This window comes from Tribolium castaneum, chromosome 1 (genome assembly GCF_031307605.1).
Source record: "Tribolium castaneum strain GA2 chromosome 1, icTriCast1.1, whole genome shotgun sequence".
In the NCBI taxonomy this organism is placed as follows: Eukaryota; Metazoa; Arthropoda; class Insecta; order Coleoptera; family Tenebrionidae; genus Tribolium; species Tribolium castaneum.
Window position 1 is genome coordinate 9,005,366 of NC_087394.1, and position 26,722 is coordinate 9,032,087.

General features: G+C 30.4%; 1 protein-coding gene across 2 annotated transcripts in view; it reads left to right on the forward strand.

Annotated features, from left to right (window-relative positions):
- The window catches only part of tei (teiresias), a 359,103-nt gene that overhangs the window by 203,647 nt on the left and 128,734 nt on the right, over positions 1 to 26,722 (forward strand). For both annotated transcript variants that reach the window (XM_064355624.1, XM_064355625.1), the window contains exon 4: positions 18,169 to 18,528. In XM_064355624.1, coding sequence (XP_064211694.1) covers positions 18,169 to 18,528 — 360 coding nt within the window. The remainder of the gene's footprint in view (positions 1 to 18,168; positions 18,529 to 26,722) is intronic.

A 26,722-nucleotide genomic window follows, 5' to 3' on the forward strand; every position in this document is an offset into this window, starting at 1 on the left:
TTAGTTCTAGATTTTTCCTTTTGTGAGCAATAGATGTAATTAAAGCAGAGTTAAATTTAAAAAAAAATGATATTTAATTGCCCGGCGCATCCACCATTTGTGCTCGTGTATAATAAATTTTTGGGTCTATTTTTGTGTTATACGCACGTCAAACGTAAGGAAATTAGACAATTAATAGCTTTAATTTTATAGTTGAAGACGCTCGCCGCTAGAATTTAAAATCTGCTTAACGTTTTCTTAGGTACTTTCCGAGTTCAATAAAACCGAACCTAATAATTCATGATTTAATAATTGTTAATTGAAGTACATTGGAAACTGCAAAGATCAAGTAAAGGAGAGAAAATTGAATTTTTCCTCTAAAAGCAAGCCGACGTTGTCAAAATGGATTAAAAGAGAACTAATTAAAAAAGTTTAATTATTTTTTAATTGCTTTTATGTTAGATACTTTGATCAAAACTAAAACACAAAAACCAGTCAGTGGAAAATAAACTAAATGTTATTTTTTACAAACCACTGTAATTAATTTCCACACACAGATGTAACCACGTACTATAATTAAAACTTTCGTGCAACTCGAAATTTTATATTTTAGTAGGTAAGGAGACATTACGAGTGGAAATAAAATATACATTTAGTTCTAATGAAATTACCACAGCCTAATACACGCACGATGCCACTTTAATACAATTATCCAGCACTGACATCTGGAATTGGGTTAATAGACCATCAGGTAACAGTGGCTTACCGCATGCGAGTACTTAGAATATAAACAATTTACAACAATTGGACGGTTTGTAATAACAACAAAAGTTACCTAAACTACTTTTGGCTAAACGAACTAATTTATATTAAACTAGCGGTTAACCGCGACTTCGGAATGACTGAATTCTTTGTTCCAATGCTTATTGTAGTTTCCAGTGTTGTAATTAATAACGAAATCTTTTTCTCTTTTTTGTATAAATGGGCAAAGTTGTTAATTTTTGTTTTAAGAACACCACACAACCAAGTTATTTGGACAAAGCGGCTCAGCGCATTAGAATTACAAAGTTCATCCAAATATTTTTAAGCAAAGAGAGTATTCGAAATCAAACTATTATTTTTTGTTTTGACAAAACATTTTTGCTATCATTTTTGTTCATTTTTTTGTTGTTGTTTTTAAATGTAAAGCTTTTTAACGTTATTTGGCTGGAGAGTTGGAAAAAAATTAAAGCAGGGTTAAATTAAAAATAACATTTAATTGCCCGGCGCATCCACCATTTGTGCTCGAGTGTAATAAATTTTTAGTTGTATTTTTTATACGCACATCAATCGTAAGGAAATTAGACAATTAATAGCTTTAATTTCATAGTTGAAGACGCTCGCCGCTAGGATTTAAAATCTGCTTAACGTTTAACGTTCCAAAGTTGTAATTAATAACGAAATCTTTTTCTCTTTTTTGTATAAATGGGCAAAGTTGATATTCTTTTTCTAAGAACACCACACAACCAAGTTATTTGGACAAAGCGGCTCAGCGCATTAGAATTACAGAGTTCATCCAAATATTTTTGAGCAAAGAGAGTATTTGAAATCATGCAATTATTTTTTGTTTTGATAAAACATTTTTGCTATTATTTTTTAACATTTTTTTGTTGTTGTTTTTAAATGTAAAGCTTTTTAAGGTTATTTGGCTATAGATTTGGAAAAAAAATAAAAAAAAGACATTTAATTGCCCGGCGCATCCACCATTTGTGCTCGAGTATAATAAATTTTTAGATGTATTTTTGTGTTATACGCACATCAATCGTAAGGAAATTAGACAATGAATAGCTTTAATTTCATAGTTGAAGACGCTGGTCACTAGAATTTAAAATCTGCTTAACGTTTAACGTTCTAGTGTTGTAATTAATAACCAAATCTTTTTCTCTTTTTGTATAAATGGGCAAAGTTGTTAATTTTTGTTTTAAGAACACCACACAACCAAGTTATTTGGACAAAGCGGCTCAGCGCATTAGAATTACAAAGTTCATCCAAATATTTTTAAGCAAAGAGAGTATTCGAAATCAAACTATTATTTTTTGTTTTGACAAAACATTTTTGCTATCATTTTTGTTCATTTTTTTGTTGTTGTTTTTAAATGTAAAGCTTTTTAACGTTATTTGGCTGGAGAGTTGGAAAAAAATTAAAGCAGGATTAAATTAAAAATAACATTTAATTGCCCGGCGCATCCACCATTTGTGCTCGAGTGTAATAAATTTTTAGTTGTATTTTTTATACGCACATCAATCGTAAGGAAATTAGACAATTAATAGCTTTAATTTCATAGTTGAAGACGCTCGCCGCTAGGATTTAAAATCTGCTTAACGTTTAACGTTCCAAAGTTGTAATTAATAACGAAATCTTTTTCTCTTTTTGTATAAATGGGCAAAGTTGTTAATTTTTGTTTTAAGAACACCACACAACCAAGTTATTTGGACAAAGCGGCTCAGCGCATTAGAATTACAAAGTTCATCCAAATATTTTTAAGCAAAGAGAGTATTCGAAATCAAACTATTATTTTTTGTTTTGACAAAACATTTTTGCTATCATTTTTGTTCATTTTTTTGTTGTTGTTTTTAAATGTAAAGCTTTTTAACGTTATTTGGCTGGAGAGTTGGAAAAAAATTAAAGCAGGGTTAAATTAAAAATAACATTTAATTGCCCGGCGCATCCACCATTTGTGCTCGAGTATAATAAATTTTTAGGTGTATTTTTTATACGCACATCAATCGTAAGGACATTAGACAATTAATAGCTTTAATTTCATAGTTGAAGACGCTCGCCGCTAGGATTTAAAATCTGCTTAACGTTTAACGTTCCAATGTTGTAATTAATAACGAAATCTTTTTCTCTTTTTTGTATAAAAGGGCAAAGTTTTTAATTTTTTTTAAGAACACCACACAACCAAGTTATTTGGACAAAAGGGCTCAGCGCATTAGAATTACAGAGTTCATCCAAATATTTTTGAGCAAAGAGAGTATTTGAAATCATACATTTATTTTTTGTTTTGACAAAACATTTTTGCTATTATTTTTTATCCTTTTTTTGTTGTTGTTATTAAATGTAAAGCTTTTTAACGTTATTTGGCTATAGATTTAGAAAACAAATTAAAGCAGAGTTAAATACGAAAAATGACATTTATTTGCCCGGCGCATCCACCATTTGTGCTCGAGTATAATAAATTTTTTAAGTGTATTTTTGTGTTATAAGCACATCAATCGTAAGGAAATTAGACAATTAATAGCTTTAATTTCATAGTTGAAGGCGCTCGCCGCTTGAATTTAAAATCTGATTAACGTTTAACGTTCCAGTGTTGCAATTAATAACGAAATCTTTTTCCCTTTTTTGCATAAATGGGCAAAGTTGTTAATTTTTTTAAGAACACCACACAACCAAGTTATTTGGACAAAGCGGCTCAGCGCATTAGAATTACAGAGTTCATCCAAATATTTTTGAGCAAAGAGAGTATTTGAAATCATACAATTATTTTTTGTTTTGACAAAACATTTTTGCTATTATTTTTGAACCTTTTTTTGTTGTTGTTTTTAAATGTAAAGCTTTTTAACGTTATTTGGCTATAGATTTAGAAAACAAATTAAAGCAGAGTTAAATAAGAAAAATTACATTTATTTGCCCGGCGCATCCACCATTTGTGCTCGAGTATAATAGATTTTTAGGTATATTTTTGTGTTATACGCACATCACTCGTAAGGAAATTAGACAATTAATAGCTTTAATTTCATAGTTGAAGACGCTCGCCGCTTGAATTTAAAATCTGCTTAACGTTTAACGTTCCAGTGTTGCAATTAATAACGAAATCTTTTTCTCTTTTTTTGCATAAATGGGCAAAGTTGTTAATTTTTTTTAAGAACACACACAACCAAGTTATTTGGACAAAGCGGCTCAGCGCATTAGAATTACAGAGTTCATCCAAATATTTTTGAGCAAAGAGAGTATTTGAAATCATGCAATTATTTTTTGTTTTGATAAAACATTTTTGCTATTATTTTTGATCATTTTTTTGTTGTTGTTTTTAAATGTAAAGCTTTTTAACGTTATTTGACTATAGATTTGAAAAAAAAATAAAGCAAAAAAAAATTAAAAAAAGACATTTTTTATTTGCCCGGCGCATCCACCATTTGTACTCGAATATAATAAATTTTTAGATGTATTTTTGTGTTATACGCACATCAATCGTAAGGAAATTAGACAATGAATAGCTTTAATTTCATAGTTGAAGACGCTGGTCGCTAGAATTTAAAATCTGCTTAACGTTTAACGTTCTAGTGTTGTAATTAATAACCAAATCTTTTTCTCTTTTTTGTATAAAAGGGCAAAGATGTTAATTTTTTTTAAGAACACCACACAACCAAGTTATTTGGACAAAGCGGCTCAGCGCATTAGAATTATAGAGTTCATGCAAATATTTTTGAGCAAAGAGAGTATTTGAAATCATACAATAATTTTTTGTTTTGATAAAACATTTTTGCTATTATTTTTGATCCTTTTTTTGTTGTTGTTATGAAATGTAAAGCTTTTTAACGTTATTTGGCTATAGATTTAGAAAACAAATTAAAGCAGAGTTAAATACGAAAAATGACATTTATTTGCCCGGCGCATCCACCATTTGTGCTCGAGTATAATAAATTTTTTAAGTGTATTTTTGTGTTATACGCACATCAATCGTAAGTAAATTAGACAATTAATAGCTTTAATTTCATAGTTGAAGACGCTCGCCACTAGAATTTAAAATCTGCTTAACGTTTAACGTTCCAGTGTTGTGTTAATAACGAAATCTTTTTCTCTTTTTTGTATAAATGGTCAAAGTTGTTAATTTTTTTTAAGAACACCACACAACCAAGTTATTTGGACAAAGCGGCTCAGCGCATTAGAATTACAGTGTTCATCCAAATATTTTTGAGCAAAGAGAGTATTTGAAATCATAAAATAATTTTTTGTTTTGATAATACATTTTTGTTATTATTTTTGATCCTTTTTTGTTGTTGTTTTTAAATGTAAAGCTTTTTAACGTTATTTAGCTATAGATTTGGAAAAAAATTAAAGCAGAGTTAAATAAAAAATTACATTTAATTGCCTGGCGCATCCACCATTTGTGCTCGAGTATAATAAATGTTTAGTTGTATTTTTGTGTTATACGCACATCAATCGTAAGGAAATTAGACAATTAATAGCTTTAATTTCATAGTTGAAGACGCTAGCCACTAGAATTTAAAATCTGCTTAACGTTTAACGTTCCAGTGTTGTAATTAATAACGAAATCTTTTTCTCTTTTTTGTATAAATGGGCAAAGTTGTTAATTTTTTTTTTAAAAACACCACAACCAAGTTATTTGGACAAAGCGGCTCAGCGCATTAGAATTACAGAGTTCATCCAAATAAATTTGAGCAAAGAGAGTATTTGAAATCATACAATTATTTTTTGTTTTGGCAAAACATTTTTGGTATTATTTTTGATCCTTATTTTGATGTTGTTTTTAAATGTAAAGCTTTTTAACGTTATTTGGCTATAGATTTGGAAAAAAAAATAAAGCAAAAAAAATAAAAAATTACATTTATTGCCCGGCGCATCCACCATTTGTGCTCGAATATAATAAATTTTTAGGTGTATTTTTGTGTTATACGCACATCAATCGTAAGGAAATTAGACAATTAATAGCTTTAATTTCATAGTTGAAGACGCTCGCCGCTAGAATTTAAAATCTGCTTAACGTTTAACGTTCCAGTGTTGTAATTAATAACGAAATCTTTTTCTCTTTTTTGTATAAATGGTCAAAGTTGTTAATTTTTTTAAGAACACCACACAACCAAGTTATTTGGACAAAGCGGCTCAGCGCATTAGAATTACAGTGTTCATCCAAATATTTTTGAGCAAAGAGAGTATTTGAAATCATAAAATAATTTTTTGTTTTGATAAAACATTTTTGTTATTATTTTTGATCCTTTTTTTGTTGTTGTTTTTAAATGTAAAGTTTTTTAACGTTATTTAGCTATAGATTTGGAAAAAAATTAAAGCAGAGTTAAATAAAAAATTACATTTATTGCCCGGCGCATCCACCATTTGTGCTCGAATATAATAAATTTTTAGGTGTATTTTTGTGTTATACGCACATCAATCGTAAGGAAATTAGACAATTAATAGCTTTAATTTCATAGTTGAAGACGCTGGTCGCTAGAATTTAAAATCTGCTTAACGTTTAACGTTCTAGTGTTGTAATTAATAACCAAATCTTTTTCTCTTTTTTGTATAAAAGGGCAAAGTTGTTAAATTTTTTTAAGAACACCACACAACCAAATTATTTGGACAAAGCGGCTCAGCGCATTAGAGTTACAGAGTTCATCCAAATATTTTTGAGCAAAGAGAGTATTTGAAATCATACAATTATTTTTTGTTTTGACAAAACATATTTCTTATTATTTTTGATCCTTTTTTTGTTGTTGTTTTTAAATGTAAAGCTTTTTAACGTTATTTGGCTATAGATTTGAAAAAAAAATTAAAACAGAGTTAAATAAAAAAATTACATTTAATTGCCCGGCGCATCCACCATTTGTGCTCGAGTATAATAAATTTTTTTAAGTGTATTTTTGTGTTATAAGCACATCAATCGTAAGGAAATTAGACAATTAATAGCTTTAATTTCATAGTTGAAGACGCTCGCCGCTAGGATTTAAAATCTGCTTAACGTTTAACGTTCCAAAGTTGTAATTAATAACGAAATCTTTTTCTCTTTTTGTATAAATGGGCAAAGTTGTTAATTTTTGTTTTAAGAACACCACACAACCAAGTTATTTGGACAAAGCGGCTCAGCGCATTAGAATTACAAAGTTCATCCAAATATTTTTGAGCAAAGAGAGTATTTGAAATCATGCAATTATTTTTTGTTTTGATAAATCATTTTTGCTATTATTTTTGATCATTTTTTTGTTGATGTTTTTAAATGTAAAGCTTTTTAACGTTATTTAGCTATAGATTTGGAAAAAAATTAAAGCAGAGTTAAATAAAAAAAATGACATTTAATTGCCCGGCGCATCCACCATTTGTGCTCGAGTATAATAAATTTTTAGGTGTATTTTTGTGTTATACGCACATCAATCGTAAAGAAATTAGACAATTAATAGCTTTAATTTCATAGTTGAAGACACTCGCCTCTAGAATTTAAAATCTGCTTAACGTTTAACGTTCCAGTGTTGTAATTAATAACGAAATCTTTTTCTTTTTTTTGTATAAATGGACAAAGTTGTTAATTTTTTTTTAAGAACACCACACAACCAAGTTATTTGGACAAAGCGGCTCAGCGCATTAGAATTACAGTGTTCATCCAAATATTTTTGAGCAAAGAGAGTATTTGAAATCATAAAATAATTTTTTGTTTTGATAAAACATTTTTGCTATTATTTTTTATCCTTTTTTTGTTGTTGTTTTTAAATGTAAAGCTTTTTAACGTTATTTAGCTATAGATTTGGAAAAAAAATTAAAGCAGAGTTAAATAAAAAAAATGACATTTAATTGCCCGGCGCATCCACCATTTGTGCTCGAGTATAATAAATTTTTAGGTGTATTTTTGTGTTATACGCACATCAATCGTAAGGAAATTAGACAATTAATAGCTTTAATTCCATAGTTGAAGACGCTAGCCACTAGAATTTAAAATCTGCTTAACGTTTAACGTTCCAGTGTTGTATTTAATAACGAAATCTTTTTCTCTTTTTTGTATAAATGGGCAAAGTTGTTAATTTTTTTTAAGAACACCACACAACCAAGTTATTTGGACAAAGCGGCTCAGCGCATTAGAATTACAGAGTTCATCCAAATATTTTTGAGCAAAGAGAGTATTTGAAATCATACAATTATTTTTTGTATTGACGAAACATTTTTGCTATTATTTTTGATCCTTTCTTTGTTGTTGTTTTTAAATGTAAAGCTTTTTAACGTTATTTGGCTGGAATTTTTGGATTTTTTTTAATATTTCGTGGTATTTATAAATGCTTACCACAGCTGCAACAGCGGGTTGTGATTTAAAAGGGTTAAGCACTTTTCTTGAGGACGCAACAAATGAGTTAGTAGAGAGTGGCATTTTGTTCTCGTCACCTCATCTCGGCTTTAATTAGTAGGAGTGCAAACATTAATTTCCAGAAGTGTGTATGCGGTTTCAAATGAAACATTACAGTTCTGTGCACTGTGCAGTTCGTTCTTAATGAAAAAATAGTGGTCGGTCTGAAACGACGTCGAATTAATCCTTTCCTTCGTTTCTTCATTTATTGGATTTATATTTAATTAGTCCCAACGACTGTATCAGAAATTTGATTGCTTGTTAAAGAAGGAGGGCAATAACGACGTACCATTGAGAGCTTGAATGGTGTCGTTGTACGGAATGTCAGAGAGGGCAGAACGTTTACTGAAACGATAAGAGATCCTTTCCGTGCTAGGCGAAATTACCGGAAATGTGTTATTACTGTTGACCCACCTGTGACCGTTACACTGCTTGAACGATTAACAGGAGGAGGAATGTCGGAACTACAAAGTGTGATTTGCTCGAATTGCACTGTGGTTTAGGGCTGTAAAAGCTGACATCGGTTTTTTATTTAAATCGTCAACCATAAACTCAAAAAACGAAATAATGTATTTCTGAGGTTTAGAAGAGATTTGAACGTGCTTTGAACTGAAAGTAAATGCTTTAGGCTCTAATTTTCATTGAACTTTCAAGTCATGTTTGCTTCATATTGGAAATCATTTCTACAGAGCGAAGTATTGTAGCTCTTTAAATTTAGGTATGGTATTATAAAGTAACAACAATTTGGGTTTAATTTGTAAGTTAAGCAATATTTCTTTATATGTTTTTTGGTTATCGATTTCAGTTTGAATTGGTTTGTTGTAAAACATTGATCCATTGTAAGGTGAATGAAAAATAAAACAAACGTTTTTGGTGCTTCCTTTCAAATTTTTATTTTTTTCTTTGCTACGTGTTTCAGCCATTTATCATGTGAAAATCTTCAGGCAACTATTTTAGGTTTACCTTTCTTATCTATTCGCCATAAAAATTTAAAAAAAAGGACCAAAACGTTTGTGTTATTTTTCATTCACTTTTGAATTGGTTTACTTGGTTTAGTACCAAAATAACGTAATTTTTTTGGTGAGGACATTCTGTGTAAAAACGTTACAAAAAATTTGTTACAACTTAATTTAAATTGATTGAAGTTTAGTAGCCACACATTTTAATCCATTGTAACCACTAAATATAAAATCGAGTTACTGAAAAAAAATGAGAAAATGAAATGAAAAGTTAGGTTTTTTTTAATTAGAATTTGTTACTCAAGAATTTGATTTTCCAGTGCAGATTATTCAAAAACATGAAAATGAAGAAAAACGTCTAATCTTCCTCAAAAAAATATTTTTTTTTATAAAAGCTAATGTAACTAATCGTGATGCTGAGTGATAACAACTTAACTGATAATCTAACCCAGCTAAAAATTTGAATTCAAAAAACAAATGGGCTAAAATCATGATGATCATTTAGACAAACATTGAAAATTCAAAACAATAATAAGCTTAACTATTTTCAATGTAAACCAGTGATTATTTATTATAAAAGAAGATAAAGAGACTGTTTATGAAAAGTAACCAAGACTTCTTATTTTACGAGCAGATAAATAATCATGATAATCGTGTATAACACAAGTACAACTTTTTTTTCGATAGCAGGATTTTAAGACAAATTATAGTCAATCAGTTAATACAATACAATAAAATTAATAACTCGGAATTTATAAATTTAACTGAATAATGTAAATTAGTGCATTTTATCTTAGAGCTTAGAGTTCTATTTTATCTACAAATTGTTTTTGAAATTTGTTAGGATTAGGAAAAATCGGGATGATTTTTTTCACAAACATTAAAAATCCAAAATTAAAGAACGCTTAACTATTTTTAGTGTTAACAAATGGTTAATTATTATACAAAACGATAAAGAGACTTATTTTACGAGTAGATAAACAAAGAATCATTATCATCGTGGATAATACGAGTACAACTTTTTTTCATATAGCAGGATTTTAAGAAAAAAAATCAATTAATAAAGAAACAGTATAATAATGAATAATTAAAATAATCAGTTAATATAATACAATTAATAACTTGGAATATATAAATTTAATTGAATAAAATAAATTAAAACATTTTTTCGACCCTTGCGGTTAGAGTTCTCTTTTATCTTCTATTTGCTTTTAAATTTTTTTATGAGTATATGATAATTTGGCGTTTTTTTACTAAAAAACGTTTTTTGTGCTATTTTATGGTAATTTTGATAATTTTCAAATTTGTGAAGTTTTCTTAGCTTAAGTAGGTTTATTAAAAAATTCGTCAAAAAATATTTAGGTAACCAACCCGAAAAATAAAGAAAATTTCGGAAAAAAAATTCTAGATTTTTTTATTTACTTAATGAGGTACTAATTAGTTTTTTATAAAGGTTTATTCATGTTAAACCAGAGATACTGCTACCATATGATTTTGACAATGACTTTTTGACCTTGATAATTTGCTATTTCAAACCGACAATATTGTCAAAAATGAATATTTTACGTTAACTTTTGATTGTGTCATCAACTCATCAAACATATGACACTGCCACTAAATCTTTCAAAACTTGCCAATTTTTTGTCATTTTTTTTCAAGGTCAAAAAGCCTCTGCCATTATCAAAATCATATGATGACAATAGCTCTGTACATGACAGCATGCAGTATGGTAGACATTTAATAAATAAATTTTCTTTAAATAGCTCTGAAATTTTTTTGTTTAACATACCTTTTGATCATTTTTTATGCATATTTTGCTAAAATTTTAAGCATATTTTAGCGCTTCTTTCCGGCATTTTTGTGCCAAAAAATCCAAACTCTGATTATGCCTAAGTGTTGTTCTTTTGTGCAAAAACATCATTAAAGACTTGTAAGTACTTTCTTCAAAAAATAGTAATTAATTAAGTAAAGTTTAAAAATATAAATAAACGTGATAAAGTCTTAATTAAGCGAGAAATTAAGTGTTTAATAGCAATAAACGCTGAATCTTGTGTGATTATTATTGTTTTTCGAAATATTATTGTTCTTTCAGTTTAGCTTACACGGAATTCCAAGTTGATTTAAAAACGCGTATGCATTCGAAATGCACGTTCGGAGGAATAAAAGCAATTATCTTTATTGTGTATGCAGTTCAGGTTGGGAACTTTACCTTGTCGCCGATTTTCCGCTAAACTGTGCTCTCTACAATAAAGCTGCAAACATGCAGCAGACATGTGGGGCTGTCGCGCTTAGCCTTTATGCGACTTTTGGCATTTTCTTGTTGTTGAACGAGTTGAAGAACTAGCGTCGTTGGGACGTGCAGATTATTGAAATGACCCGAAAGCCACTTTCGGCATAAATGAGCAATATTCATTCTTTTCACATAAAGTGTTCAGTAAACGTCAGCAGGGGATTTTAGTGAAAAATATGGGAAAATAAATTTTGAGGCCAATTGTTTAAAGCGATTTGTATGTTCCCGTACTCGTTTCTTTTTGTGGGATGATCATTTACTTTAACGATATCGTCTCAAATACCTCTGGAAAGGTTTTATAACTGCGATGGCGGCCACTAAAACCAAATTGTATTTCAGAATTGTTTCAGGAATATGAAATGTTGGGATTGGTTTCATTGATTTTTGATAATTGTATGTACTATTATTTTGTAGTGGTTACAAAGTGGGAGCGTGACCGACTTGGTCGAACGATTAAATTGAATCAATGGAAACTGAAAATGTAAAGGATATAAAAACAGGAGCTTATTTGTTCCCAACATTCGTTTGGTAATTTTATTTATTTAATGGGTTGCTATTTGGTAATCAATAATCATACAAATGAATGACAAATCCATTCACCTGAGCGATAAATTAAAATTGAAATGTACTACCTAGTATTTGTTATCACTTATTAGGCACAAAGTAGTGGTTATGCCAAGAATTAAAAAAAATGTTTTTTCTTGACTAATTTTTGGCAATTTAATACTGGAAGCAATTGTGAAATTTTACGCTATCTCGTTTAAAAAATATTAAATTTAAGATTATATACAGATAGATTATAAGATTTTCCACATAAAAACTGTAAAACTGAACATTTGTGTTTAATGCATTTTCTATTCAGCTAACCCGTTTCTTTTTCTATTTATTCCCAAAAAACAAAGTGATACACCAATTATGCTGCACTTCCTCTAGTTATACTCACTATCTTCTCAAAAAAATTAAAGCAATAAAAGAAAGTAAAAAGATAGCAGAGGTGGGTTTGAAGGAATTTACGAAAAAGTTTGCTATAAATTATTGTTTATAATCTACTCGTAATGCAGAAGCAGAAGGTTTCAACAACAGTTAAAATAGCTCAAAATAATAATACCAAAAACATAAACATATAAAAGCACTACAAAAGAAAAAAATAGAGGAAAATGCACAAAAATTTATCAAAAATAAAAAATTAAGAATCCATTTCCTTCTTTGCATTTCTGCATCAAATCAGGACTTGATGGTTATCTCAAATTTTCTAAAGCCTATAAAACAAAGCGTAAAATGCGTACATTAAAACATAGGGCAAAAGGTTTCCCAAAAATACAAAAATTTAATGGCCCTCTGAGATCTATTGTATTATACTCATACATAGATTATTATTCAAATTCTTAAAATTTAGATCTTACAGATAAATTTTACAAGCTTTTAATTCCGGATAATTCTTTACTACTATCATTATTTAATGTTTCACACATTTAGGTCAATATTTTTTCATAATAATATAAAAGAATCAGTTTACAAAGAATATTCTTTGTTTTCTACAGAAACTTTTTGTAAAACAAATTAGTAGGACCTACCTATCATCATTCTTCTTATTAGGTAAACAACACTTAAGAGAAAATTTTATGGCACAGTAATATTCGTAATAATAATAATCTTTTGGCGCTGTAAAAAGGACTAGGTCATGTCAGGTAAAGGAGAAATTTTTAAATTCTATTAATTCGGTAAATCATTGATACAAGATAATAAACGTTAAGGTAAATAATAGTCATTTACTAAGTCTAATATTGTTAATATTGATAAGAAAACATAATAATTCCAAACAATTTTTGATGTAAAAATCTAAAAAATCCAGACAAAGGAATTTGCATTTGCATTAATACTTTTTTTGTATAAATAATCTTCGTAGTAATTATTTTCACAAAGCGTTTAAAGTTTTTACTGAATGATTATTATTTTTATTCAGAATTTTCACCTAGCGCCTAATTTTTTACCATAACAAACTTCCAAATTTTAAATTTTCATGAATAAATAACAGCTCCACATTTACATTTGACATTTTATAAAAAAGTCTGTCGAAGCTTTGTCGATCCCCAACAACACAAAAACATTGTCGGAAGATAAAAAAATATAGTAGCAATAGTTTGAAGATTACTTTTTGGCACTAGAGCATTTTTAAAAGCTTGAGAAGAAAAAAATTATCCGCGCTGAGCCAATTTTTTATTTTCCAATAACACAGGTCATTTATCGCCACATACAGGATCATTCATAAATTTGCAGCAATAAATGAACCTCAAAAAGGACCTATAAAATGACAACAAAATTTTACAGCCCTGTGAAGTAGGGGTATGGAAACATGTTTTTGCACCATAACTTTGGAACCATTTGACTAAATACTTCAAAACTCGATAGACTTACTAAAGAAAACATGCCTTTTAATATGGTTTATACGAAAACCGGGTACGTCCACCCAGCTAATTTTTTGCCCACTTAAGAATAAATTTTTATTGCTTATATCGATAGAGCAATCAATTACAAATACAAAAGGAATAGCCTTTTGAACAAAATCAAAAAATTATGAATTTTGAGTAGAGGATATCCGTAGCAACGAAAGTGCATCTGCATTCAAACTCCTATCAAGTCCTGTCAGGCATTTGTCAACTATAACTTTAGACAATTTAGGTCTCTGAATTGAAAATATTCAATAAAAGCGTTTACTTCAGCCTCTCCACATAAATTTGAACTAATTTCGTAGCATTTACGATTGATTAATTCATCGAAAATTCACAAAAAAATCTTTAGTCGTTACCCGATTTCTGAGTCATTTTATACCAAAAAACGTTCAAAATTGGATCAAAAGGGTTCCAGATTGACAATTTTCAAAATATCAATATCTCGACAATTACCTGGTCAAAATTTAAAAAAGTTCATGGTTGCATAGACAATAAAAGCAGCTGTCAGTCCTGAAGAGGTAGCTTTGGGCGCCAGAGGGATGCAGAAATACGTTTGAAAGTAACATAAAATATGGTCCCCCTTTAAACTAAAATTGACCTGTTTCAGCATTTTTTCCAAACTTGAGCGAGATTTCAGAGGGTGCAAATTTTAGTTGAAACACCCCTATATGTAATTTCATAGTGATTTTTTTTCTTCACTTCGCGGGACTAATTCCAGGTTAAATTAAATATCGAAATAATTTTTGCACTAAAAACTTATTTAAGCTATGAGCTTTATTTCATCTCGATTATGTATAGGTCTATCTTTTAAGATAAAAAATTACTCGCATTTCGAAAATTTCACTACACAGATATGAAGTGTTACAAGATAAATGCAATTTTTCAGCTTTCTTTTGTCGTAACTAAAACTTTTGTCTATTCGTTAGGATGCACATTCACTGAGCAATCTTTTGCAAAAAATGAAGGTTCTAGCTTTATCTAGAGTTCTTATATTGGGAGAGTTGGGACACTGAATGTCAATTTCCGAAATTTTGTTTCATTTACGTCGGTTGGAATGGAGTTTAAAAAAAACAAATTGGGATAGAAATCAGTGGTGTGACACTTGAAATTTGGCGAAAAGTAAAATAAATTTGTCAATTTTTTTTTACATTTTTCGTCGACTAACTGCGTTTAGAAATGGTTTAGACTGGCAGTCGTCGTCAATTCACTGTTTTTTTATATGAACTCCAAATTTTAAAAGAGATTTCTTTGTAAGTACAAGAATTTTACGTCTAAAATCTTCGTCATAAAAATTTTTTCCTTAACTTTAAGAAATGGTAATCAGCGATGAAAGAGAGAGAAATTGACCCTTTCCTGCCAAGTTTTACGTTTATTATTAAAAGTGGATTGTCTAAATAATGTTATGTACAATCTATGAGATTTTGGGAATTTGTCTATGCATTTATAAAATACGTGGGTACTTGAACCCAAAATTGGTTCTAATTTTTAGGAAAGTTGAACCAGTCGCTGCTTGGCCGCCTTTAGCATCTACGTAAACTTTAGATTCTGTTTCAAATTATAAAATTATTGGGAATTTACGATTTTGTTACGTTTTTCATAGGAGAACACCTTCAATATCATTTTTTTAGAAAATTTAAAAAGACGACAGGGAATATGAAGGGTTCTTGATGACCAATTTTTGGGACGAGATGTTTAACTAAAAATTGTGACTGAAAGAAAAGCATTTTTAGCATTGAAGTATGTTTTAAGTTATGTATTTAATATTAAAATATATATCGAAAAATTTCAGAAATGTGAATATTAATATTGGTAGGTATTCAATTATTTTCTTTTTTTAAATAGTAATCCCAAAATTTCTACGTCTTCTACGTCCCAGGTTAAATTTGACGTAAAATTATGTCATTTTATGCATTTGACAAAAATTATAATCTTGAAATTATTTTTGACATAAACCTCTGACCCTAGAATAACACTTTTATAGAAGCGGAACATAATGGTTGGCAATGAATTCCTAGCTGAAGCCATCTAGCCGCATCATCACGTACTAAAAATGGCGCGAATTTAAAATAATTCCAATTACTTTGTATTTTTTTAATTTTTGCTCACATCAAAATGATGTCAAAACCTTTTCAAATACAATTATTATGAAAATTTCCTAATTGTATTTGAAAAGGTGGATGCACAGACAGCACAGATGGAAGAATTTTACCCAACATGACACGATCACATTTAATGTTAAAGATATTTATTAAATCCATTAAGTTTACAAAACTAATAGTCGTCACCGAATCGATGATAAAGACATACTTGCAATCAGCCAAACTGGCACCGGTCTGGCATCTTATGTTTGCAACTTCTGTCTATGGGAGTCTCCTCGCAGTGTGACTCACTTGCGGTTCGATCTCAAAAAACTCACTTTTGGGAAAAACGCACCTATCTACGTAAACCTTCTGGAGCTCATTACTACGTTATATTTTTGGAGATCATGTTGTTTCTAACCGATAGTAGGCAATAGTCTAACCCAAACACGACACCTTGAACCATTATCTTAATAAAACTTTGAAAAATTAACGTGATATTATAAAAAATAAACTCAAATTTTGCTGACGTTTGTGAAAATTTTACTTGTCAGCCGCGCATCGGTACTACGTTTTTCTTCAATAATCTGAAATTTTAAATCCGCCAATAGGACTTCTTTTTCCCGTAAAACACTAAGGCCATCTATCCGCATCATCAGTAAAACCTATTTCAGTGAGGGCTCGATTTGGCTATATCAGTTCGGGATGCCTGCCTCTGACATAAGTTACTAACAAAAATTTTAATAAAAAAGGATAGAAATATATTCCTTATCCAGGCATCCCGAACTGATATAGCCAAATCGAACCCTCACTGAAATAGGTTTTACTGATGATGCGAATAGATGGCCTTAGTGTTTTACGGAAAAAAGAAATCCTATTGGCGGATTTAAAATTTCAGATTATTGAAGAAAAACGTGGTACCGATGCGCGGCTGACAAGTAAAAATTTCACAAACGTCAGCAAAATTTGAGTTTATTTTCTATAATAATCAAGTTAATTTTTCAATGTTTTATTAAGATAGAGGTTCAAGGTGTCGTGTTTGGGTTAGACTGTTGCCTACTATCGGTTAGGAACAACATGATCTCCAAAAATATAACGTAGTAATGAGCTCCAGAAGGTTTTCGTAGATAGGTGCGTTTTTCCCAAAAGTGAATTTTTTGAGACCGAACCGCAAGTGAGTCACACTGCGAGAAGACTCCCATAGACAGAAGTTGCAAACATAAGGTGCTAGTTTGGCTGATTGCAAGTATGTCTTTATCATCGATTCGGTGACGACTATTACTTTTGTAAATTTAATGGATTTAATAAATATCTTTAATATTAAATGTGATCGTGTCATGTTGGGTAAAATTCTTCCATCTGTGCTGTCTGTGCATCCACCTTTTCAAATACAATTAGAAAATTTTCATAATAATTGTATTTTTAGTACGTGATGATGCGGCTAGATGGCTCCAGCTAGGAATTCATTGCCAACCATTATGTTCCGCTTCTATAAAAGTGTTATTCTAGGACCTTATCCATATAATACAAAATTGGCTCGGTTTGACGTTCAGTGTCCCAACTCTCCCAATAAAGAAACTCTAGCTTTATCTAGAAGGAAGATATGACGATGTAAATACAAAATTTGACCAATTTAGAGTTTTTCAAAAAATTTCACAGAAATTTCATAATGAAGGCAATTCCAAATCGAAAAACTAAGTTTGGATGCGAAGTCAGCAAAAAATTGTGCATAAGAATCAGTTTAAAAAACCTGTGTCCTCCCACCTGGACGAACAAATAAATTATCAATTATATTGCGTGCCACCGACTGAACGAGGGTTCAGGAGAGGTCCTGGCCAGTTGACGTATAGTAGATAAAAGACTTTTTGCTGTTTAGATGCGAAACAGAGGAATTCTAGCCTTTAAATTTGTTAATTTTTTTTTAATGACTATTTCAACTCTGTTTTGTATTCCTTTTAATTTTGATAAGAAGACCTTCTTTTCCTCCTTACGATGAAGTTCTTCGTATTGTCTTTCTTCTTTACGATGGTGTTCCTCTTACCTTCCTCTTTCTCTTCTTTGACTTCCATTATTTGTCTGATTTAGGCCATATTGTCGTATTCCGCTGTCACCAGTGTTGTTTTATTCGTACAGAAGAACGTTATACAATTCGTAATCTTTTGCAAATTTAACAAAATGCTTCTAATAACAATCTCTAATTTTTTACTAATTCTGACTGTCCTTGTCACACGACCGCCTCATTCCATATTTATAACAATAACACCACAGCATTGAACAATTATTTTACAAATTTTGTATTTCATTTCAGACGCTCCAAAAAAGGCCTATCTTATGATCGACAACAGGATTCTGGACCCCGGCAATCCCTTCATTCCAGTGAAGGAGAACGCCGATCTCACCGTATCCTGTGTGGTGGACGAGGGCAACCCCAAGCCGTCCCTGTCCTGGGAGCTGACCTTGGGCTCGTTGGCTTTGCTGGACGCCCCCGAGGTGCCTCTTGACGTCCTCAACATCACCGAAACAATTCGGGATCAAAAAGTTGGCGCGAGGAACGACGCCCGGTTAGCGAGGGTGCAAAGAGCTCACCATAATGCTACTTTGACCTGTTACGTACACCACATCGCGCTTGAACAGCCACTCAACGCTTCAGTTCTCTTGAATGTCCAATGTGAGTACTTATGTTCGATTTAAACGAGGTTTCAAACGCAAATCTCAAACTATTCGGAAAATTAAATTAATTTCGCAAAAGTTTCGGGAGCGCTGCTAATCCGACATGATGAAAGTGAACTAGAATTACGACCATTTTTAAGGAGCTTTTCGTGCAAAATACGGCCGATGATGAAAATAGTAGTGTCGCTAGAGCGGATTTAGATGAGCTGCTTTGATTTACTATCCGTCCTTTTAACGAAGCTTTCCCATTACTAATCAATACCGCGTGGGCTGTTATTCTTCCTCTGTATAAAGGAAACCAGTCGAGGATCTCTAAAGTTTTATTTTTCTAAATACGGCTTTCTATAAAAGGCTTAGCTAAGCTTGTTCACTCGTTTGTGAGAGCGGTTTTCTTGCAATTTCTTTTTTTACAACTGCATTTTCCAATTAGGGAAAAAACTTCAAACTTGTTGCTACGGAAGGCAGCGTTGTTATATAATTTTTATAAATAAGGATAAAATAACTTCATTCATTTATTACTACACTTATTCTCAGACAACAATAGTGCAGTTAACTTTGCTGATGACACAAACATCTTAACTTGGGGTGAAAATATGACAGATACAATGAAAGAAGCAAAGATATCCATGAATAAGGTAATAACTGGACTAAAGAAAATAAATTAGTGTTAAATTTTGAAAAAACCTACGGCATTCATTTTGCAATATGTAATCAGAAGAATACAGAGAAACCTAATAAAATTGTAATATCATCTAAAGAAATTGAATTAATAGAGAAAACTAATTTTCTGGGAATATGCATTGATCATAAGTTAAGCTGGACTAATCATGTAGATAATTTATTAAAAAAGTTAAACTCAGTACATTTTACAATACGTGTTTTAAAAAAACACATTAACATTGAACAACTAAGAATAATATACTTCGCAAATTTTCAATCATTACTAAGCTACGGTATAATATTTTGGGGGCAAAGTGGAAAGATATCCAAAGTATTTGTTGCTCAAAAACAAGTCATGAGAACTGTGTTTAACTTAAAATATAATGAAACTTGTAGGAACATCTTTAAAAGCAATAACTTTTTGACAGTAACTGGTTTATACATGTATAGATTACTTTTATTTTTCTTTAAACAGAATCTACTATTTAATGTCACTAACGACCATAAGTACAACACTCGCAAAGTAGACTTAGAGTATCCAAGACACAAACTCACGCTGACGGAAAAAAATTCTCATTATGCAGGAATAAAACTATACAATAGTTTACCTGTGCATCTACGCACACCTTGCAATTTAAATTTATTTAAAAAGAAAATATTTGACTACATTTTGGAATTCAGACCATATACTTTAAATGAATTCTATAGTAGACAGGTTTTTTGACTTATGTCTTAAAAGTATTTTTATGGCATTGTTATTTCTGTGTATAATACTGACGTTTTTCGTATCAATTTTGTTACTATATCTGTATAAATTGATAGAAATAAAATAAATTATCATTTAAAATTATTATTTATTGTATTTGAAGAAATTTACTCATTGCATCTTGTGCAATTTATACAAAAACAAATTGTTTTAGAAACCTAATTGGCGCAGTCAGTAGACTTTGTAGAAATATTTTGAGGTGTCATTTTACAAAAAATTGGTAGATTTATTTAATCTGGCCACAATTTTTTTAAGAAGAAAGTTTTCTTTTCATGCTCTTTCTCTCAACGAAAGAGGAAAAATATTCGTTGAACCACTCGAGTAAAAACAAAGAAATTTGTATCGTCATGGGAGCCAGTTTCCAAAGGTAAAATTATCAGCCTTTACAATTTTTATCGACTATAGCTTTACCACTATTCGCAAAAATTTGTTAGTTATTGCTTTCATAACAGCTTCCTGGGCTACGCCTCGTTTTATAGAATTCTTGGATGGGTATATGAATCACTATTACAGAATTAGTAGTATGGATCAATAACCACCTTCGGTACTGGAAATATTTGCCGGCTTGTTTGTTTCTCTGCCTATATTCTTAAGACACAAAAACAACCGATGTTATTTTTATGAATCTTTTATCGTATTGTTCTAGAAACTTTTACAAGTGATCCATATTTCATTTATTGTCACTACTCTTTTTACATGTTACATACATTGTTCAATATGTGTCAAAACTCATGCGTTATACAGGGTGAGTCTGCTAAAAGCTGTGGCATTTTTTAAATCAATTGTTTTGTTAATGAAGTTTTTAGATATTTTAATTCACATTATAGGAAATTTACGAGAAGTAATAGTAAAAAAAATACACTGTACAAAAAATGATTATAGAAAAAAGTGAAAAAATGGCTACGTTTTTTGAAAAAGAAAAATTTCTTAAATAATATGTCTTAAAATAAAGAGACATTTAAAAATTCTGTCCATCTTTAATGACATTAGAAATGATTTTTTCAGGTTTATCGATTTAATTGTTAGAATAATCTTGCATTTGTAGAGAACTTGTGCTAGAACTATGTTTGCTATTAAAATTTCATTAAAAAAAAATATTTGAAATTTTTTTTCACATTTTTTTCTAAGAATGTCTTTATTTTTAATGTCTTGTGCTATTTTTCCCTCAGCATCTTTCTTCTTTTTGGCATTTTTTTAGTACTCCAGTATCTGTGGAATTTTTTTTCTTGTCAGAGATCATAGGTTGATGCGTTCTAGGAGATAAAATCACTTCTAAGAATAAAGTCAAATAATATCTAACTTCAAATTTTTGTGGTCTGTCAGGATTTTTTTCTAATTGTCTTTGAGAAATTTCTATTTGTTTGTTTTATTTTATCTTGTTTTTCCAATTTATCCAAGGCGTTGTACAAATCTTTAATAAAAGTTTCTGTTTTTTCAGGTTCAATTTTTTCCAATTATTTTGCAAAAATGTTTTGTCATCTTGAATAAATCTAAAACTTTCAAAAAGTAATGTTCTTGGAGTTGCTTGTCATTTCTTCATTTTTAAACTATGAACTATCTGAATGACGTAGAAAACTGCAAAAATAACGCGCAAACTTTATTATTTTGTTACTAGACATTTTTCAAACAGATCTCCAAACAATGCGTGAAATTTTTGTTGTAATTCATTTTTGAGTTGTGACATCGTTCTCAAATGACAACCGACATTTTTATTTCCTATTAAAATAGTATATGAAAATCAAAAGATAGTACACATCTTTAAAATAAATAAAATATTGGCAACTAAATGGGCTTTACATTTTTGTTCCTTAATTATTTTTAATTCTTTTGTATAATTAGCATGAAAACAATTAATACGACGCTTAAACTAAAAAAAAAAAACAAAAACAAAAATAACCCCATTTAAAATAAAGCAAGAACGAAGAGTTAAAGCTCTTTCTATAATACTATAGTTTTTATCACTTTTTATTTCATTTTCTTCTTTTTTAAATAATTTTTGCTTCATTTATTTTATTTATTTTATTTTGTTATACTTACAGTAAGATAAAAATATGTAAAACAATACTCAAAAATGTCAGTTATATTAAAAACTTAAAAATGACGCCGTTACTCAAAAACGAATGACAACAGAAATGTTCATAATGGTGACAAAATATAGTATTTAAATGATAAAATCGACCTTATCGAAAATTTTTTTTGAAAAATAACCAACAACAAACATGAATTTTGTGCGTTACTTTTGGTTCAATATGTTTTTATTTATAACATACTACAATTTTTTTTACCTTCATTGTGGGCACACTTTTTTGTTTGTTCACCTGAATATGAAATTAAATTATTAATTGACAAATAATGGGCAAAGACGTATTATGACATCCTCCTATCTATTTTTTCATTATCCATTTCAGTCAGAATTTTAATGGAACACACATGACTAATAACTTGGTACACAATATTAATTTTCTGTACCTCAGTTGTTAATTACTTTTTTCTTATTTTGGCAGAGTACATTTCAATCGTTATGTTGCTATTATACCGTATTTAGGAACACATTTTTCCCAAAAGGACTAATACGCAAAATTTCGCCTTTTATCAAGCTCACACAATAACTTGTGTACGAAACGCCCCTTATTAAGATGTTTTATTTCGCTAATAGAGAGGACATAAAGGGCGTTTGTTTGACGTGAATATGTGCCACTAAACATCACCATTATTACGTTACTTGAAGGGCGGAATATAAAGAACCCCATTAAAGAAAATTGTTGTGGAATATCCTGTTATCACTTATGAGTTATGACTGAGTTTTAGTTCATCGTTTTGTATTTTTAAGCTTAATCCACACAAAATGCTCGACAGTTAAGTCTTCCAACACACCGCAGTGAGCACCAGGTTTTTGTAAAACAAAACGTCACATTCTTAGGTTATGCCCCGATTAAAAATTGTTGATCCTTAGGGAACTATTGAGTCTACGTGATAAAGATACTTAATAACCCGATCAAAGCATTGATATCAATATGAAGCGAACTCTAACGTGATTAAACTACTAATGATCTTGACAAAAAAGTAATAACATTTTAGGAGATAGTCGAAGTTTTGAATTGCGGGCAAGATAAACATTTGGTCTTTGACTCCGGGAAATATTTATTAGAGCAGCGAATGCCTTCGAGAGTTTCATAATTGAAATTGATGTCCAATTCGTGCATTTTCGTGATATTTGCGCTAGATACCTACATAATACATTTATTCGGCCATCATGAGTATTCCTTAGGGCACTTGAATTCCATTAAACTCGGCGAGCTCAAGTTGCAATTATTTGCTCCCAGATCAACTCGATACTCAAAAATGTAATATCCGGGCACAGAGGAATATTTACATTAATTTTTAAATTCGGTTGGGAGAGAGAAGGTGCAGGTAATGAAAGTGTCTGGAACAATTTTGCTCCGAATTTAATTCAACGTTGCGTGATTTAGTGCTGTTTGGTAAAAATACATTTAATTTTGTGGAGCAAATCCAAATATTTGCATCTCTGAGGCTCGCAGTCCAATTTGGAAATTGCCTCTATGCAGCGGCAGCCGTTCTTGTCCTCGCATTTTCTCTGATAGTAGACGATGGTCCCGCTTTGACACTTGCTGCCGTGCTTTCGCTTCTTTCGTTTTTCCTTGCATTTCTGGCATAACACAACTTGAGTGGACGAAGACGATTTTTTCACGCAAAACGAGACTCTATCACCGGTTTGGACACTAGATGGGCCTTTCCTCAGACAGGGTGGAGGTTTACACAGGGAAGGGACGCTCACCAGTTGGCAATTTTCATTGGGCACATTTATCATATCACAGCTAACACTCTTATCACTAAATTTGCGGTCATCCGTTGCTACAGCTTTGGATGTAACGTTTTGAGGTTTTGGCTCCATTTCGGGCATTTCCAGCTCAGAACAACACTTGTCTTCGTATTCGATTAGTTGGAATCCGCGGGAAGGATGAGGGAGGGGTTGAATGTAGGTGGAAGTTGTTTCGCTGCAACTCTTGCAGCTTTCGTCACTTCCTTGCTGACTTTTTACTGCCAAGTGGTAGGATTTTATGTTAAAACATTTTGATGGGGCTATGTAGTCGGGTATCATGTGGCAACGTGTTGCAACTTCCTTATAATTTGGGAAAGTTTGTGAAATCGAGTCCACACAGTATAAGAAACTGAGGTCGTCACATTTGCGAATCCAGGCATGATTTTTCATTTTTCGCTTTTACTTTCAATTTTGACACGTTTGAAGGGTGACACTGTGTGACGTGCATCATCTGACAGAGCTTTCAAAGTTTGCGTTTTTTAAACGAAAATGTCAAGTAACGTTGGCACCTACTAGCTGTTTCAAAACCAAAAAAATGCCAACACCGCAATTTTCCCTCAAAATTAGGTGTTATAAATTATTCATGCACTTTAAAAAAGTAAAAGCTAATGTAATATATCCTTTCATTTAGAGGTTTAATCATTATTAACTATTTTACAATTTTATCAGCATAACTAAAAAAAATAATACCTAATAGGGTTATCACCCATAGCAAATAAAAAGTCAGCAAACAATCGTCTAAAAAATGGCGAGGAAACACAAAAAATCAAAAGTAAAGAATGCCAAAAGCGTCTGGTTGGAGTGCCTGTGAGGAAGAATTCAAAGTTTACTACTAGAAAGTGAGAATAAATAAAAAAATATTTGACAGTATTTTTCGAAAGCTTGTAATTAATGTCAACACGTTTGAGAAAAGTTATGGAAAATAATAATAATAAAAAATATACATTTACAACAAAATTCCCATTTAATAATTTTGACTTGATTTGATTAGAGGCATTTACTAAGTTTCGTCAAATAAATCATTATTTTTCCAAATGTTTTGATATGCTTTTAACCAACAAAAGAATTTTTACCTCCAAATAACATTTAAATAGGCAGCAATTACTTAATTAATATTAATTAATGGATTAATTATACGTAAGAAATATCTAAAAAAATTACGCTGAATTCTGTGTGATAATTAGTTTTTGAGATGTAGTAAAAATATTACTTTTAGTAGGCACGGCTTATAAAATTTTTAACAATTGTTTATTGTTTATAAGTTATTGTATCTGAACTAGATTTTGTTATGCATGTAAAATTTCTGCTGCGAATCACGTGAATGAATTTGAAGGTTTTGATTTGTTTTTAGAAACGACAGAAAATAATCCACATAATAATATTTTAGTCATCTTTTGTATGTTTTATCCAGAACTGACAGAATTATAACCTTTGTACGTATCAATTATAGGTAATGACGTCTGTTTTCAAGTATTCAATAATAGCGCTTTTAATAGATAAAAGTTCATAAAAAGTGCAACAAAAATCAAAGTTTTGAAAAATATTTTAAATGAAAAGGTAATCATGAATTTCAAATAATTTCCGTTTTTTTAAATATCGAATTTTAGAAGGTACATGAGGGGTCAGATCTTTTTCATTGACATAGGACCAATAATTTCCATATTATAATAATTAGAAACAGCGCAAAAATATTGAAGTTATAAATAACAGAGTTCAATAATTCAAACAATCAATTATGAATTTTGAAATAGGAGTATGTTGCCTGCAGTTAAAATAACCTTCTGGGGATATTGCAAAGGAGAAAAGTTACATTTTTATACCAAAAGTGAAATAATAATAATTATTGCCAACGTAGTTGCATTTTTTTACTTTTTTTGTTATTAACTATTTCTGGATATTTCAATAGCGCCCCCAACGGTAATTTTACTTCCGAATAACAAATTAAAGTTCAGCAAAAATCGTCTAAAAAATTGGTGAGGAAAACACAAAAAAGAAAAGAAACAAAGAGAATACAAGACGCAAAATCAGTTTTGAAACTAAAGCTTAAGAAGATTTTATATCTATCGCTGTCGAGTCTAAAAAGTACATAATCTATTGGTAATGCAGTCGGTAATCTTCATTACATCTGTACCAGTGCCACTAGGGTATGAGAGTAAATTAAAAAAAACTTGACATTATTTTTCCTGGTATTTTTTGAAAATGTGTCAATGCCAATACGTTGGAGAAAAGTTTTAGAATATGTTTTGACCTTTCTTGCAAATTATTTCTGTCAAATTTGTCATTAATACTACACACCTGCCTTGCTTGATCAAAAATATACATTTACATCAAAATTTCTACTTGATTAATGTTATGCGTAAAAAAATCTAAAAAAATGCACAAGGGTAAAATAACTTTGATTTGATGTGATTAGAGTGATTTAGTGATATGGGGTCGAATTAAGGATTCTTTCTCCGAATGATTTGATAGAATTTACGGCCAGAAATGGAATTTTTTGCCCAAAACGCCAAAAAAACATCGCTTATTGTTAGGTGACACAAGAAACAATAAGTTTTTGGCAGGTACTGCTTAATAGTAATGAATTGATTAATGTTATACGTAAAAAAATCTAAAAAAATGCACAAGGGTAGAGAAAAATATTAAATGTATTTATTAGCAAACGCGGAATTCTGTGTGATTATTAGTTTTTGAGTAAAAATATACTTTTAGTGGGCACAGCCTGTAGAATTTTCGGAAAGGCGTTCGTATCCCAGTTACGAGCGGAGATATTGATAATAATTGGTTATAGCAATTTTTTATTACTTATAAATTATTTAAATAACTTTTTATAATAATGAGAAGCTTATTTTGTGCCCAAACCAAAAACATTATAAAATTATAACTTTTGTTGTTCCTGTTAAAAATCTAAATCTAAAAAACAATTTT